The sequence below is a fragment of the Mixophyes fleayi genome, chromosome 5 (genome assembly GCF_038048845.1).
Source record: "Mixophyes fleayi isolate aMixFle1 chromosome 5, aMixFle1.hap1, whole genome shotgun sequence".
NCBI classification, from domain to species: Eukaryota; Metazoa; Chordata; class Amphibia; order Anura; family Limnodynastidae; genus Mixophyes; species Mixophyes fleayi.
Genome location: NC_134406.1, coordinates 222,380,167 through 222,398,010, shown reverse-complemented (window position 1 = coordinate 222,398,010; position 17,844 = coordinate 222,380,167). Strand labels below are relative to the sequence as shown.

The window sequence follows — 17,844 nt, the reverse complement described above, 5'->3', positions numbered from 1 at the left end:
TTTTCTTTGTTGCTCCTTCTTGTTGTCGTTCTAAGAGAATCCCATTAAGTCCTAAATTCTGTCTGAAGTTGACAAGTTTTATTAACAGGCATTTCCTGATCTAGAGGGAAAATCTAATTCACAAATATATCTGAGTCAGTATAATAAATGGCTCTCAATTGCTCTCCATTGGGAAGGGGGATGGTAATACTGTATGCCAGGAAGAGCCAGGTGACTCAAAGAATGAATTACCAAAGATGTTTTCATTATCCGCCACCCACCTAAAGTCAATACTATTAGCCTGAACAGCTACCTAGAGAACATATATATAAGACAGGTGTATGGATATGAAAATATACTTCTACTTTAACCTGTGTGCACTTGGCAACACTCTGCACAACTTAAATCAGTGTTGGAAATAAATCCAGCTCACCAAGAGGTAAGTTTCTAAAACATCTGGAATGCATATAGATTCGTTTTCTTTAATTTTTTATTTTAGTGTTATATGTATTTGTCTATAATATGAGTTTGCTTTCTGAAGCTGAACACAAAAGTACCGCTAGTGATGTACACATTACATAGTATATCTGCACACAGACAGACTGATTCCAGTTTCTCCGGATAAGCTAACAACGACCAGGACATGGTCTAAATTTTCTAACTATGGGCATTATAATCTTCAAGAGAATTTACAACATTTTATTATTCCGTATACTGTTTTTTTTCTTTATATTGTAGCATAGGATCAGGCAAACTGACTCTCCGGCATTTGTGGAACTACAACTTCCAGCATGCCAGGGGACTATCGGGACGTGCTGTGGCTTGTAGTTCTATATAAACTATAGGACCACTAGTTGCATAACTCTGGATTACCAACGATGGCATTATGATATTGTAATGACAACAGAAAATGTTTTAGGTATAGAGTAATAATTGCTGTTATTGCGGCAGTATGTTACTAATGCAATGCTTCCGAGTAATGCAGAGACAGTATGTGATTGTATCACTATAATTATTATTACTGGATCTTCTAACTTGCACAGTCTACTAAGTACAGTACACACTTTCTGTCAGACTTGCGTTTAGCTTGTGAGTTCCACTTTGTTTTGAATTTGTCTTCATAAATCCGGCAATAATGACAGAGAAGAAAGCTAAGTAAATCCCAAACAAAGCCAGGATTGTATTATCTCTGCTGCATTGTTAATACCTTTTCTAATCCGCAGCTATAAATGTGCCCTAAACAGATCTGGAAGATGTGGAATGAGAGGCAGCCCTGAGGGTGGAGAGTGGAGAGTCTGGACAGTCAATTAAGGAGGATAGTCATTGAGATGCTATTAGTTGCTGTGAATAAACGTGCTCTGGGAGGAGTGTTTGCTAGTTGGATGGATTATAACAGTTGGAGAAAGAGATGAGTGTAGATTGTTTGATGATTACCTTTTAATTTGAAGTTATCAGTTACCAACAGTTGCAGAAACTCACATCAGTTTCGCTGTTCTCTCTTTTTTTTCCATGCTGAGCTACTTTTTCTTAATACGGTTTTGATTGGTTTGCAGTTGCAAGTTTTACCAGGGACAAACAGCGGTCCTGTGTTGACCAAGATCACCATGACAAGCCTGAAGATGGTGAGGGGCAGAAGCTAGCATGTGTAACAGTTGTCTTCCTCCTTCTCTCTTCCCCAGGACCATAAAGGGAGAGATGCAGAGGGCGAGGAAATGGCAGGCAATACTGGCCATCTCCCTATTGCTGGTCACATCTTCCGTTCAAGGCATCAGTGAAGTACAGTCGAGAGAGAGGAGAACGCTTCTAGATCTCCTTGTGCAGGTCACTGGGGACAGTAGCACTAGAGAAAGTGAAAAAGTCATTGCTAGGCGATACAACGAAGGCGCCGCTTACTCTGCAGAACATGGCAATCATGGACTATCCAGGGAGAGAACAGCCGCGTCTACACGGACCAACCGCAAGAGACCTTCAGGTAAGTGATGCGTTTTATAGCCTCTCCTGGGGCTGCCTTTGATCTCTGCCATGTTCAGTCTCACGCACGCATGTTGTGAAGTTGGTACACTATAATCCAATCCATAAAACAGTTTTATTTCCCTTGAGAGTTACTAATCGCTTTAGTGGAGATGAGCAGACTTCATGCTGAGATCATGCTCTGGTTGCCAGGCTTGTCCTGCCCTAGCTGTCTGTCATCATACTGCTGGCTACATTTTAGTTTCTTTCTTACAGTTCTTTTCACACAATGTACATGGGGAATTTGTACATATAACATACATATATACATGTACCTACCGTGTTACGCTGTTGTCAAGTCACCGCTAGAGTGTATCATGCAGAACTATAACTTATTTATCAAAGTGAAAAAGTAACGGAATATGTGCCCCAGTTTCTCAAATGACATTTTTCCGTGAAACGTTTAGCTAGATGAATATGAAGTAAACCCTGATGCCAGACATGTCATATTTTCGCTATGATAAATATGACTTATATGAGCTGTCACATCGCATGTGTGTGTGTTTGGGGGGAGGGGGGGATAAACGACTTAATGGCAGCTTATGACATTTGGGAATTGTGAACTTCTGTAGCAGACTGCTAGCGAGACCAACTCCCTCTTCAAAGCATTTTACACCGGTTTAGAAAAAAAACATCCTTAAATTGGTTTCAGCTGCGTTCCCTTTAAAGCAAATATGGTGCACTGACGACTAATAGTGAGATTAATGTTGTGCTGAAAGCAGTAGCCTTTTTTTTTTGGGAGTAGATGTGTGGACTATTGGAGGGATAAGAAGTGGTGTATGTATAATGCAGATGGGATGTAACAAAGTGGAAAAGTATTTGTGCTGAACTGATGTCCCCCTCCAGTGATTTCATTTGAAACAAAAGCCAATAATCCTGGACTAGTTTCTGCCTCACTTGGTAAAAGTCAATTTCAATGCTAGCGGAGGACAAGTCAATAATTGAAGCCCTTCCCCCAGCCAATGTTTTAACCGCCTGATCACCTAGTAAATGACACCACAGCAGTCTTTTCTTAACGCCCAAAACCCTGAATTATGTACAGTCTGTGCAAACTTGTTTAACTAAGCTAATCACACTAAATGGAACATAAAAACAAAATAAGGTTACAGAATGAATCCTACGGATACATGAACTATGTCCCTAGGATAATTGTTTGGCAATGACTAATTTGATGTCAGTACACATCAGTAGACTAGTCAGGAGGCACACTAAATACATGGAAGTAATCTAAATTATGCATGCTGTTTATTACAGTGTATTTATCCTATTTACGAAGAATAGCATGCTAACATACTAAACAAAACATAGCTAATAGCATGTCATGGTTCATAAACATTCACTTCCCTTAATTTCAAAATGTGACATGTTTAATAACTAACTAATGCTTGTTGTACAAATGGGGAAACAATTATATTATAATTCAAAAAAGCAAAAGAAAAAAACAAAACAAAACATTTTATGATAATTTATTATTATTATTATTATTATTATTATTATATCATATTAATATGTTATATTATGGCTTTAAATGGCAGCACTAGTGTAATAATGAATATCTAGTTTTCAATAAACAGTATCTAAACATAATAGTGCAAAACAGTGTTTCATAAAAATATCAACATGTCCAAAACATGTATGAAAGATATGAAATATGACAATATGAAAGAGGTATCCTAAATCATTTGTAACCTGTTTATCTTATCTTTAATGCAACACTGAAAACCAAACATATCTAAAATCACTAGGACACTCTTTTGGAGGGTATTTAAAGCATTGGAATGCTCCAGATACCCCCCTAATATGCTCGTAACATTATAGGTGTTCATTTCTGCCAACTAAGGGACTAATGCTGAGTTGGGAGCAAAACAAAAGAAAGTAGAAAATTTGCTCCAGATCAAACCATGTTACTATGCAAAGGAGGCAAATTATTTTTTTATTATTTTTTATTTGCAAGCAAGGAACATACTGGCTGCTTCTTCATGTAGTATTTTATTTACACTGATATTTAGGGGCATATTCAATTAGGGTTCTGATTCGCGGTAACGCGCGTTACCACGGAAAGTGCGCGTTATTGCCGGAATTACGGTAACGCAATAACGCAGATTTTTGTACGCAACCCTATGGGCTGCAAACGAAAATCCACGTTATTGCGGTAACGTGAATTAAGTTTGTGGCCCGTTCCGGCGCGATCCCGCGGACCGGAATCGTAATTGAATATGCCCCTTAGAGTTGATCTAGGACATGCTCTATAACAACTATACATCTGTCCACACAGTTTAAACTTACCCCCCCCCCCCCCTTCAATGCAACATGGTTTTGCCAAGGTGCAAATTTGTTCCTTTTTTGCTTTGCTCCTAACTTTGCATTAGTACCTAAGGCAGTACTTGTATTGTATCATGCCAATCGTGCTGGCATCAGTCACCCGTTGCTGTAGAACAGTGACTGACTCTGTGAGACTAGTTAGAACACAAGAGGAAGAAAACTTTCTCTCCCTCCCATGTCCCTACTCATCTCATACTGTCAGTCGCTAAGCTACAGTATTCCCTGGAAGAAGCACAGGTGACCCTGAGTTCCTTCACGATCAAGTTGCCAGAGGCTGGATCACCAGGGGAGTGTGAGCAAGTCACGTTGGGGCTAGTAGGTGAGGTAAGAGCTTTGACTTCTGCCCTATGATGAAGCCAAGGAACAACAGATTCTAATTTTACCTCACGGAGAAGATTTATCTCCATTCACATGAATTGTGGGTTTATTTTAACAAAAACTACTCAAAAACATCTCTGAGGGTTTTCTCAGAAAGAGCAGGTAAAGACATAGGAAATTAGGATGTAGTGTAATAAAAAAATGTCCCTAGTGAGCATCAAGTCTGGGTATGATTATTCAACCAAATGGTCAAACTTGCAATAATGAATAACAGAAAATGAATTCCACTGAAATTTTAGGACATTTTGAAAATTTTGCACAAATAATGTTTAGAGCATGTCAAAACAAAGATAAAAAATATAAAAAATGCAGTAGTACTAGAGAGTCCTCCAAAGTCCAGAAAATGCAATGTGGATTTTAAAATAATTTAATATCATTAAAATAACATGTACATAATCATAATGCATGCAGATACATTCTTGTGATACCCCGAGAAAACTCATACATTAGGTGCACCTATGTAATAGCAGCGTTTCCCGAGCGTGTGATAATATCAAACACATGTATGTTGGTTCAAAAGTAATTCATGTGAGCTCACAACATTGGGAGAACCTTTCCGTGACAGAGTGAATCCACACTAACTGGATATATGTGAATTCATAATATCTCTGTGGCTGCACGCTTTTGGTCCTCAATAAGGGTAACAGTATAGATAAAGCAGCTTTAATAGAACCTCTTGATGACGGAATGGATCCACACTAAACTGGATATATAAAAATTCCTGATAACTCTGTGGCTGTGTGCTTTTAGTCCCCAATAAGGGTATTAATGTCCCGAATCATTCCGGTGAATATTTATATTAAGCGATATACACAGCCTATTCCGGCATCCTCATTGCACATAGTCATAAAGTTATAATCAGATACCATCCATAGTATAGAAAACATGAGCTTACCAGATGCTCAAAAAGCAATGTCTCTCTCAGTCGGCGCTGCTTACCGCTGCTGGCGTGCTGCCGGTGGGTTACAGCTGGAGTCCTCCTCCCGCACTGCACACCACACTCCTGGTTCCTACGTGTATGTGTGTATCGGAGGTCTCTGTTCCGTCCTGTTAGAGATAAATGCTTGGGTAAGGTCTCTTGCGGTAAAGCTGATAAAATCAATCTCCGCTCCAAGATCCTTGATTTGTGTAAAGAATTTGAAGTTCCAATGTTAACGTTGGTATCGATGTGAGCTCCGTGAATAGGTTCTGCATACAAGTAGTGATTGCCCCGTTAATGTAGGCGACCATCTTACGCGTTTCGTTGTGTAATACAACTTCCTCAGAGATCCAAAACAAAGAGCCAGAAAACCTGTCAAATATAATGGAACTGAGTTGTGGAGTAAACATATGTCTAAGGCTCTGTAGGCCAAGCAGGCAGTGAATAATAACGCCTATAGAAGGACTTTGTCATTGCTTTTAACAGTGAATTCAAAGCATATACTTAAAGCCTCCCTGCAGCATTGTGTACTAAGTATATTAGCATTAACACTTGTGAGGGCTGCAGGCAACATTGAAATTGGCACAAAGCAAAGCAAATGCTTGTCAGAGAGCATACATGTGTACTTGTACACCTGCCCATTACCTTACATTATTTTTATTTTTAACATCATAGGATATTTATAAGACATAGGAGCCTGAGTTAGGAGCAAAGAAAGAAAAAGGAGCAAAGTTGAACCTCAGCAAAACCTAACTGGCATTGAAGGGGAGATAAATTTGCAATGTGTGGACACATTTATAGTTGTGATAGAGCATGTCCTAGATCAGTGTTGGCTAACCTGTGACACCCCAGGTGTTGTGAAACTACAACTCCCAAGCATGCCATTCCAGCAATAAGCTGCTATATATTGGCAAAGCATGCTGGGACTTGTAGTTTCACAACACCTGGAGTGTCACAGGTTAGCCAACACTGTCCTAGATCAACTTTAAATTTCAGTTTAAAAAGTATTTGTGTGCTACAAGAAAAAGCAACCAGTATTTTCCTTATGTGCAAAAAATAATTATTTTCACCTCTTGCATTGTAACATGGTTTGTCGAGGATCAAATTTGCTCCATTTTTCCACTTTTGCTCCTAACTCATCATCAGGCCGTAATCTTTTAATAACATGCTAATATTGAGCATTAGCAGAATACATAATAACATATCTAAAACTCAACAAATGCACAAGCAACACATATATTGCTGGCCACATGTTGTAGTCAGCTGTTTGGTCCGATCTCTGAATGACTCGATCTGTGACTATTTTGAATCACATCAGATTGTTATCATATATCATCATCATTAACATTTATTTATATAGCGCTAGCAAATTCCGTAGCGCTTTATATAGGATAAGGCCACTCGTTTTTTGAAGTGGTCAACCTTAAAAAAACAATCAGATAAAGAACAATCAGATTGACTGACCAAATATGCATATGTTTGACCATCACTAACTAAAAGATTACAGAAAAATAATTATCTTGCTCATTAAAGGATAAACGACCGGTAGTTAAGATATCGTATTAGTGTTTACGCTCCCAGGATCATGTTTTATTGTACCAATGATATCGTATAATTTAATTTGGTTTTATAAACGTCCTAAAAATCACACTTAAGGATGGAACGATGTCGGGCAAATATGTATGTACTTACGTCCAGCAGTGTAGGCAGATCTCTATAGAGTGTGCAGAGTCATGTGGGTATATTTACTAAACCACGGGTTTGAAAAAGTGGAGCTGTTGCCTATACAAGTCAATCAGATTCTAGTTATCATTTATTTAGTACATTCTACAAAATGACAGCTAGACTCTGATTGCTTGCTAAAGGCAATCAATCAAACCCGTAGTTTAGTAAACCCGCATGGGGTATATTTACCCACATTGGTAAATATTTACCCCATGGGGGTATATTTAGCAAATATACCCATGTGGTATATTTACTAAACCCACAGTTTAGTAAATATACCCCATGATCTTTTCAGCAGATGGTTATGAGAGATGAAGAGCACAGATCTTAAGGTAAGTCGTGTAGGTGTATACGAATAAATCAGCATGCTCATCCGGACTTTCAGTCGTTGGTAAAATCATTACAGAAATCGCATCTGCAGTAATTTTCTGTAGTGTGTACCCAGCTTAAGTCTCGATCAACTTCATACACCTGGACTTTGCAATGCTATAACAAGTTCAATGTCCATCAAATTGTGATGGGATGGGATTTCCTTTGGACAGCCCTGTTTAGGTCATTCCACAGGTTTCAATGGGATTTAGGTCTGGGTTTTGATCCAATACTCTGATCTTCCTTTTCTGAAGCCACTTCGTACTGCTAAATATACTGCTCTCTTGTCCTTGTGCAAAACATATTTTTAGAATAAAAGCCAAAAATGTCAGTTGTCTCATAAGATCATATGCTATAAGAGCACCCACATGGTTTGAGGTGATTGAATACATGTTTTTGCAAAAGTTAGATGGTCTGGGACATTCTGTTTTTGAGAATTCGCTTCTGTCCTACCACGCTATCTCATAGCCAAGACACCTGCATAGTACAAGAGATTGTTGTCAGATGCAGGGAGTGACTAGTTCCTCTCAGAAATACCTGCAGTTCCTTTAATGTTACCGTAGACCACCTGGTAGCCTCTATTTTCAGTTTTCTTCTTGTCAACTGTGGAGGGACTTCCAGATGCGCCACATTTTCTTTACTTATTGTTGATAGTCAATGTTCATGGTACATGTAATGTCTTTTCTATACCCCTCTCCTAAATGGTACCTTTCAACAATGAAATACTGTAAAAGTTTTGAATGCTCCGTGTGGACCATGGCTATCCTAGTAGGATGGTAAAAAGAAAATTGCAAGGAAATCCTAAAGGAAATGATGATCTTTATTTGTGATTAATCACAAACATTTTCATTGCTAGCTGGTAAATTACCTTTGAATATGACATTGAATGTGATTGGCTAACAATGCTATAGACCCATTTTGAAAGGATGTGCACACTTATGCAACAAGTTTACTGTGGTTTTTATTTTTATTTTTTCGAAAATTGTCTATTTATTTTTCACTTGAATTTTGTTGGTTGCAGAGGTTGAACAATGTCTTATATGATTTATCTTGAACACATATTTGTAATTTAAAATAAGGGTATGTAGACTTTTTATATCCACTGTATGTATAAGTTAGACGTGCCATGGTCAAATGGTCAAATTATCACCTGCACTGTTTAAATATTTGTGTCTCAATACTGTGTGATAACTGTGCTTTCATTAGGATATTCACCGTTATCGCCTCAGTTGTCTTCAGGTTTCTCACTGGAATATAAGTGCAACGATATAATTGGAACTCAAGTTTTAAATCAACTTGATTGCCACTACATTAAAATACCCATCCATACCTTTTTTAAACCATATAAAGTTGACTTTACCCCAGGGAGGCTTTGAAAGACAACAGTGCTACATAAATGTATTACTGTATCATGCCAATTCACTTTATCTGCATGACTCATCTCTTCATCAATGCTAAATAGCAAGGGACAGATCAGATAGGCAGATTAGAAGGCTGAATACAGTTTCCCTACCCCATCGTCACTATTTCTAAATTATTTGCTCTTTATGTAGGGCAGATTACACAGTGCGCATAACTAAGATATCTCTTCTTCCTTATTTATATCTAAAGGCACAGTGTTCCTCATTGTTTATCTTAATGATTTAAACAATAGTACATCACTCCAAAAACATACTAGTAGGCTAATTGGCTGCTATGAAAAAAAAAAATTGACCCTAGTCTATCTCTGTGTGTGTGTGTATGTTAGGTAATTTAGACTGTAAGCTCCAATGGGGCAGGGACTGATGTGAATGAGTTCTCTGTACAGCACTGCAGAATCAGTGGCGCTATATAAATGAATGGAGATGATGATGATGATGATCATCATATCTCTCAATATAGTTCTGTAAAGAACTCATGTCTCTTCTCCATAAAAATGTTCTACAAAAACCCTCTTAGAGAGGTGCTAAATCAGGCTGTAATATATCCCAGCTGCTTCAAAGGTGATCTGCACACCAATCAGAATAATAAAACAAAACCCATAGTAACACTAATGAGTTAATAAAACTCCTTGATACAAAAATGCTAAAAAGATTTTGATAGAGCAGGCAAAATAAAATAACACAAGAAGATTTATAATATTAAATTAAATTAAATATATTAAACATGAAAATGTTCTATGCAGGAATCAAACATAAGGTCAGGTTGTTAAAAGCCCTAACACCTAAACGTTAGACCAAATAATATAGTCTCTCAAGTAGAAACATTTAAAAATATACAGAATGAGAGTATAAGCTAACATCTACAATCTAACCATTAGACTACAGAAATAGTCAGATGTTAACAGATACTAATTTAAAACGCATAAGCTCACATATAATATACATCATTGATTTATTAAAATAAAACAACATGAAATAAATGATATAGTCAATTTCAAATTTAAAGTGAAGGTCTATTAAAGATAGGTAAGTAATTAGGTATAAATATATATGGACCAGCTAGTGCATTTAATATTTGGACTCTAAGATATAGTCCATACATTTGTAAAATCCTGGTCACTGACTGGTGATGGAGTGAAAGTCTCAAACCCTTACATTGAGGAATAATAAATGTTCCAATTGATGAATGGGCTACAGCTCTCAATTAAAATTAAATCAATGTAAAGCTGCAAGTATCGGAATTCATCCCGATTAAGAGATATATCTGCATCCATTGTAGGAAATATCCAACTGGTGTCTTAGTAGAAAAACAGAACTTCAGTAGTCCAGGGGCAAAGTGTCTCAGATCCTCCAGAAGTAATGCAATCAACAGATGAATATCAATATAGCAATAAAGTGCTAAATGGTGATATTTGCTTGACACATTTCATGGCGGCTCGGCTCGATACTCAGATCTGCTAAGTTTGGGGGTGTTCGGTTCTCGGGGAACCGAGTCTGAGCATCTCTAATAGTTTCCTTCCAGCCACTTACACATAGATCCTGCTATATATTTATAAATTACTAATAGATAACCCAAAAGCTTAGATATACATCACACATCACATAGACAATAATACTTATATGAGGAAAGATTGTACACAGTGGAGCTTCATTTAAGATATTATTGTTTCTAATTGGCCTAATCTTGAAAAGCAGTCATACACATTTAATACACAGTTTAGCATAGATGGTAAAATATTTTTTCCCGTTTCTCTGCTCTTCTACAGATGTTTATAATTGTGTTTTTCTCATGTATGCGTATGCATGTGTGATTCAGGTTCCATTAAATTCTTCCTATAAATCCTTATCTACGAAAGGTTCATTAATCCATATCCTTCCCATAGATCCATAACCATTAATACATTATACTATTTGCCCCATTACTACTGCTACATGTCACGTAATATTACTGCTCCTTGACTCATAATATGTCCCATAATATTGCTGGCCCTTTTCCCATATTATTACTGCTTCTTATCCCATAATTTTACTCCTCCTTCTCCCATAATATTACTCCTCCTTGTCCGATAATATTACTCCTCCTCAATAATGCTTCCCATAATATTACTCTTCCTTATTAATATTTTCAATAATATTACCACTCTTTAATGATGCTTACCATAATGTTTTTTTTTAATCATTTATTTTTTATTAAAAATGTTTACATTATTAAAAAACCTTAACAACCATAAATTAAAGTTAAGCTTCCCATAATGTTAGTGCTCCTTAGTAATGCTTACCATAATATTAATCTAATTTTAAAAGAAGGGTAAGAGAGATGGAGCAGTGGGATAATGGGAGAAGGGAAAATATTTTCTCATTTCCTATAGGTTGCAGGAGCCCAAGAGGCTTGTTGAGTGCTGAGTTTTCGTGTATAAAGCCCAGACCTGCATTCCCAGAACTTTTTGCATTCATATGTGTAATGCTATGATTGCCCACACGTGGATGCTCTAGGCACATCGCAAAGTGCAGTGACTTATCGTACCAGGCCCCGTAGGTCTACCAACTGACCCATACAATTCCACTGTGCTTGCACTGAGCGGGCACATGTGCAGAGTATATGTGCTATTGCGCATTTGCCTAAATTGCATGTCCACAGTGTGTCCACTACATCAGTGAATACCAGAGGGATTCACAAATTACATTTCAGATGAGGTGCAAAATGTACTTTTGTATGCACATGATACAGAAACAGGCAAAAAGGAACAAAGGGATAGGTCCCCATGGCTTTATCTGTGTGGAGTTTGTATGTTCTCCCTGTGTTTGCGTGGGTTTCCTCCGGATGCTCCGGTTTCCTCCCACACTCCAAAAACATACTGGTAGGTTAATTGGCTGCTATCAAAATTGACCCTAGTCTCTCCCTCTCTGTCTGTCTGTCTGTGTCTGTGTCTGTGTGTGTATGTTAGGGAATTTAGACTGTAAGCTCCAATGGGTCAGGGATTGATGTGAATGAGTTCTCTGTACAGCTCTGCGGAATTAGTGGCGCTATATAAATAAATGATGATAGCATTGCATTATGCTCATCTATTGTAAATGACCCACAAAATCAATAAATTGCTGTCACTGAACAGTAAGTTACACATTCAATCAAAATGCCTATTTGTTACCACTTTTTGGACCGCAATACATCATTTAAAAATAATAGAAAATCAGAGTGCTTTGCTTTGTGTTTCTCTTATGGATAGAAACAAACTATCTCTGCATGCACTGTACAGTCTGACCATTCAATCTAGCCATGGATGACCCACCTCTGGTAAATTTGGCACACATATGGACCAATTTGGACAAAAAAATGTTTGATTGGCAATGAATATTGTATTGTTGGGCCACTTTGGTTAAAAATGACTGAATCGGATGCCCGTATCTGTACCTGCGTGGCAAGCATAAATAATGAATAAGGGGAGAAGGACAGTGAAAGAGAATTGGCAGTAAACACAGGAAAACAAGATGTGCTTTTTACAAACAAAGAGCAAAATGGAAATGTTTTACATTGCTAGTACGGTAGCTACAACATTACAATGACAATCTCCACCCTCCTCTCTATTCATGCTCCATCCCGCCCTCTCCGATCAGCCAATGACCGTCGCCTCTCTTCTCCCCTGATCACCTCCTCCCATGCGCGTATCCAAGACTTCGCCTGTGCTGCCCCCCTCCACTGGAACAAGCTCCCTCCCTCTATCAGAACCAGATCTTCTGCCTCTTCCCCTTCACTCCCCCCTTCCCTTATCCTCCTTCTCTCCCTCCCTCGTGTCTCTCTGTCTGTCTACCCCACCCCTTAGATTGTACGCTCTTTGAGCAGGGTCATCTCTCCTCCTGTTTTCAACACTTTTAACTCTGCTCTCCAGCTACCTTGCCCTCATCTTCTAGGACCTTCTTCTCCCCGTTCCCTCTTGCTCCCTCCTCTCCACTCTGGAGATTTCCCTGCCATTTGTGCCCTCTTGGGCTCCGCCGTATGCGGGACCTTTCCCTCTCTCCTCCCCCGCCCCTCTAGCTGTGCTCTGAGCTCACTGAGTTACTGTGCGTTTTGTTTACTGTATCGTGCTGTCTCACCTCTGTATTGTAATTTTGTTTGTCCCTGTACGGCGCTACGGATACCTAGTGGCGCCCTATAAATAAAAATGAATAATAATAATAATAATACAAACAGTACTTAAAGCTTTATGTAGATATATGTTCATGTTTATTTCTTCATAACTCATAAAGAGTTTTACTTTTATACTTACCATGTCCTGCCTATTACCTGTATTTCAGATAACTGCTAGTTTGTTTCATGTGGGGCATTCTTTCTTACAACCACCAAAAATTATTAGACAATAATCAAATTAATATAAATAGGTGTGTGAAGTAACAGACAGGAGCAGAGACAACCTCTAAACTCTTTTGTAAATATTTCCGTCTTATGAATTTTCTTTGTGGCATCTGAAAGCTTGTGGTCTTCTGTGTTATCAGCATTACTATTTGGTATTAATGAGAAATGTGTGTGTGAGGGATAATGATCAGTCATTAAATTCTGGATCTACTATGCCCCTCAATTTGCCTACATGCGTCTAGATTTCCACTCGTGCACATAGGTTTAGAAGCAGTTTTCCTGGCAGATTGGATGAGTTGGGTGAAGTGAATTTTATTTTTATTTTAAAATAGTGTATTTATGTGTTTATTTGTTTTTTTTAACACTAATGGTATAATAGGCAGGGTTCATATGGAACCTTTTACTCCTTTCCATTATAAGGCAGCACTGTGCCATCCCACAGATCCCAATCTTGTTAATTACTATAGCGCCTACTACCCAAGGAGGGGAGGGGGAGAAGAAGAAGTCCAGAGCATTGGAGAATGGCCTCTTGAAGGATAGACACATTGTTTTTGCAGTCTTTCCATAGAGCCAACATCCCTGCACTGACCAGCTCCTCATATCCTTGTCTACCACTAGTACTGGTTGAGGATTTGGGAGGGGGCACATAACCCAGTTATAATTATTTACATAGTTCTTTGTAGATTCTGAGCAGGGCACTGTGCATGGGAACTGTTTTGTCTCAAGTACAGGATGAGATCTTCAGTGGAGAACGCATTTCTAGATGCACTGCGAGCAATGTAATAAAAAACTTAACATGCACAAATATGACAAATGTAATAAAAATAGTCCCAATGTCATCTCACACACTCACTGGTTCATGCAAGCTTAGGGCTAAAGTGTGTAGTATATTAGGAGAAATATGTCAAAGATTATTTTATTGATACAGGTGGTACTAACGTGGTATAAGGTTGGACTTTGTTGTAACGTTTACACTTTTATACAATTGACCTGCTATAGGTCTTTCTGTCTCTCTGAACATTAAGGATCGCTTCTAGTGTCCGTAGGCTGCACCTTGATGTGCGCCAGGAGGACAGGCGCAAAATCAAGATAGGTGCGCTTTAAGTGTGCTTCACAAATGACATTTTAAGATAAAATTCCATAAAACTGAATTGTCTTATTATTACCATCCTCTATATGATGTTATACCAGGTGTTCCTTTCACTCTCAATTTATTCTATACTCCAAATAGCTGTCTGTCATGCAGTTTAAATAACATGATGGTATCTTCATCTTCTCTAAGTTCATAAAAAGCTGAATAGATGACTCTGCCACTAGACACATAGGGGCACATTTATCAACAGCTGCATAAAATGAGAAATAGTTTTCAATGCTTATCGCATTTATAGGGATTGAACTATTTCTCATATTTATTAAAAAACCTCCACAGGAGCAGCAGTCACGAAAAACTGCAGTTCCTGTGAAATAAAAACCTACCTGTTCACTGCCTCTTCGTTCCCGAAGCTGCTGCATGATCCACAGAAGCAGAGCCGGATTTAGACCTCATAGGGCCCTAGGCAGCCTACCATATACCCCTATAGTTACGTAGAAGTGAAAGCATGTGCCGCCGCATGCCTACCATATACCCCTATAGTTAAGTAGATATGAAAGCACGTGCCGCCGCACAGCGGCGGCACGCCGCCAAAGGAGGTGAGTGCGTGGCTTGCATCTTTGGGGCGTACCTAACATGTGTAAAGAGCAAGGCCACCCTGCTGCAGAAAAAGGCACCCCTAAATAATTACCAAGCAGTCCCGTTTTTTTAAGTGGTTGGGTCAAAACAACTTAATAAATATTGAAGTCAGGGCAGAAATACTTACTTAAGTTGTTTGCAAAAATAATACGCATAAATCCAAGTATGTGCTCTTGTCACTTTTGTCCCTCTATCATCACACTGTGCCCCTTCATTGTCACTTTTTCCCCTTCACAATATAACATGTGCCCTTTCACCATCACCTCTGTGCCCATCACTACCTCTGTGCCAATCACCATCACCACCTCTGTGCCCATCACCACCTCTCTGCCCATCACCACCTCTGTGCCCATCACCATCGCCACTTCTGTGCCCCTTCACCATCACCACCTCTGTCCCTCCGTTGTTTTACTTACCTTTCTATTGCCTTTCTTCTCCGGCGCGCTGCTCCTCCTCGGTCACTCCAGATTAAAAAAAAAAAAAAAAAGTCACGTGATCGCTTGTCGGGTCCCGGCAGCCTCTCCTCCTCTCTCTATCACTGAGACACTGAGAGGAGAAGAGGCTGCCGGCACCCGATTCGCGGCACCCGACCCCCCCTCCCCCTATTCGCGGCACCCGACCCCCCCTCTCCCGGCTCTCGGCACCCCCCCCCCCCCCCCGCACGAGTCGTGGGGGGAAGGGGGGGTGCTGCGAGTCGGGGGAGGGGCCGATTTTTATTTTTTTTTCTAAAATTGCTCCTGTCCCCCCCAGCTGTGCCCCCCGAGAGCCGCTTGGCCCTAGGCAGGTGCCTAGGTTGCCTAGCGGTAAATCCGGCCCTGCACAGAAGCCTTGTGCGCATGCTCCGTCTGAAAACTTCCCTGCACTTCACTGTTGCAGAGAGCGGAGTGTGACAGGGAAGGATCATGTGATCCCTCCAATCATGCGCTGTAAAGCTCTGCTCTTCGGAGTAGAGTTGAACAGTGCTGAAACATAGCAGAAGCGGTAATGTATGTCAGCCTGAGCTGGCATACATTACCATATGTGTAAAACCATTTCTATTCATTGTTAAATTGCAGTACATAGCAGTCCCCATAGACATCTATGGGGACTGCTATGTATTACAAAAAAAAGTGCAAAGCAGCAGATATTTATAATATCTGCTGCGATGCACTGTTGATAGATGAGGCAAATACTTCAGTTGGTGTCTATTTCCCCGAATACTGCTGTTTTCAGGGAATAGATGCCAACTGAAGGTTTAATAAATAGGCCCCAGAGTGTAGTGACCTTTCTCACTTGACAGATCAATGTATTAAGGCTTGGAGTGTCAAAATGGGCTATTCACATGACTTGTCTCCTGGATCTACTCTTCCAGGCACATGAACATCATGTGCTTAACCCTACAAAGTTGGAAGTAACTTATGAACATTACTTTATCAAATGCAGTATATGTTGCATTGCATGAAAAATAATAGAACTTGTCAAAAATGTATTGATTCCTTTCTGTAAAAAGCTTGGAAATAATTATGGGTAATGGCATTCTTAGACAACTTGTTGCTCACTGCTGTTATGAAACTACAAATCCTATTATGCTCTTCCATCCAGAATAGGGAATAGAGGGTTATAGGAAATCCTAGGATTTGTAGTTCCATAATAGATGGAAAGTCATTGTTTTAGGAAAATGAAAATAACACTTTTAATTGTCCAAACTACTAATGTTTTTTGAGAGTCAATACTTTTTTGAAATTTATAACGGTAACTCATTGAAGCTAGCTCAGAGTTGATACATTATTGTCTCTTATGCACTTGACATTACCATACAGGATGTTGTGTAGTGTATATGACTTGGGAACTGTTTCTTACAGGGGTCATGGATTGTGTACTTTGTGTGACACACTTAATCAACCACTCAATCATGCAGATCTTTCTGATGTACTGCATTTCAGAGATCTGAGCATTCTATTTACTCTGTTTACTAATGTTAAAATTACACTTAATGATAATGTACTACATGTTGGCAGCACAGTGGCCTAGTGGTTATCTCTCCTGCCTCACAGCACTGGGGTCATGAGTTCGATTCCCGACCATGGCCTTATCTGTGTGGAGTTTGTATGTTCTCCCTGTGTTTGCGTGGGTTTCCTCCGGGTGCTCCGGTTTCCTCCCACACTCCAAAAACATACTGCTAGGTTAATTGGCTGCTATCAAAAATTGACCCTAGTCTCTGGCTGTCTGTCTCCCTGTCTTTGTCTGTCTGTGTCTGTGTGAGTGTGTGTCTATATTAGGGAATTTAGACTGTAAGCTCCAATGGGGCAGGGACTGATGTGAATGAGTTCTCTGTACAGCGCTGCGGAATTAGTGGCGCTATATAAATAAATGATGATGATGATGATGATGTTAAAGAATACATTTTCAAACACATTTTAGTATAAAATAAAACAAAACTAAAAATAGCCCACAATAAGGTTTACTATCATCTTGTGGTTATTTCTTGTGTACAGCTTTAAGAAGAAATAAAATATTGGCACTTAAGTAATAAAATAGTCACTAACTACGAATGACCCCACACCTGTCAGTCACAATGCATGAGTTAAATCAAAATCTTCTGCTTCTTTAGCACAATGGTTGTAAAGCTTAAAAGTAAGATATGCAAACAAACAAATATTGTATA

The 17,844-nt window shown here is 39.1% G+C and overlaps 1 protein-coding gene across 2 annotated transcripts in view; it reads left to right on the top strand.

The window, feature by feature from the left end:
• Nucleotides 1-272: 272 nt before the first annotated feature.
• Nucleotides 273-17,844, top strand: part of ALKAL1 (ALK and LTK ligand 1) — a 98,794-nt gene continuing 81,222 nt past the window's right edge. Inside the window, exons 1-2 of one of the 2 annotated variants that reach the window (XM_075213510.1) lie at nucleotides 273-418; nucleotides 1,659-1,951. In XM_075213510.1, coding sequence (XP_075069611.1) covers nucleotides 1,675-1,951 — 277 coding nt within the window. In that variant the 5' untranslated portion in view covers nucleotides 273-418; nucleotides 1,659-1,674. Of the gene's footprint in view, nucleotides 419-1,229; nucleotides 1,952-17,844 lie in introns of those variants that run through there. The other variant, XM_075213509.1, reaches the window with a different exon arrangement.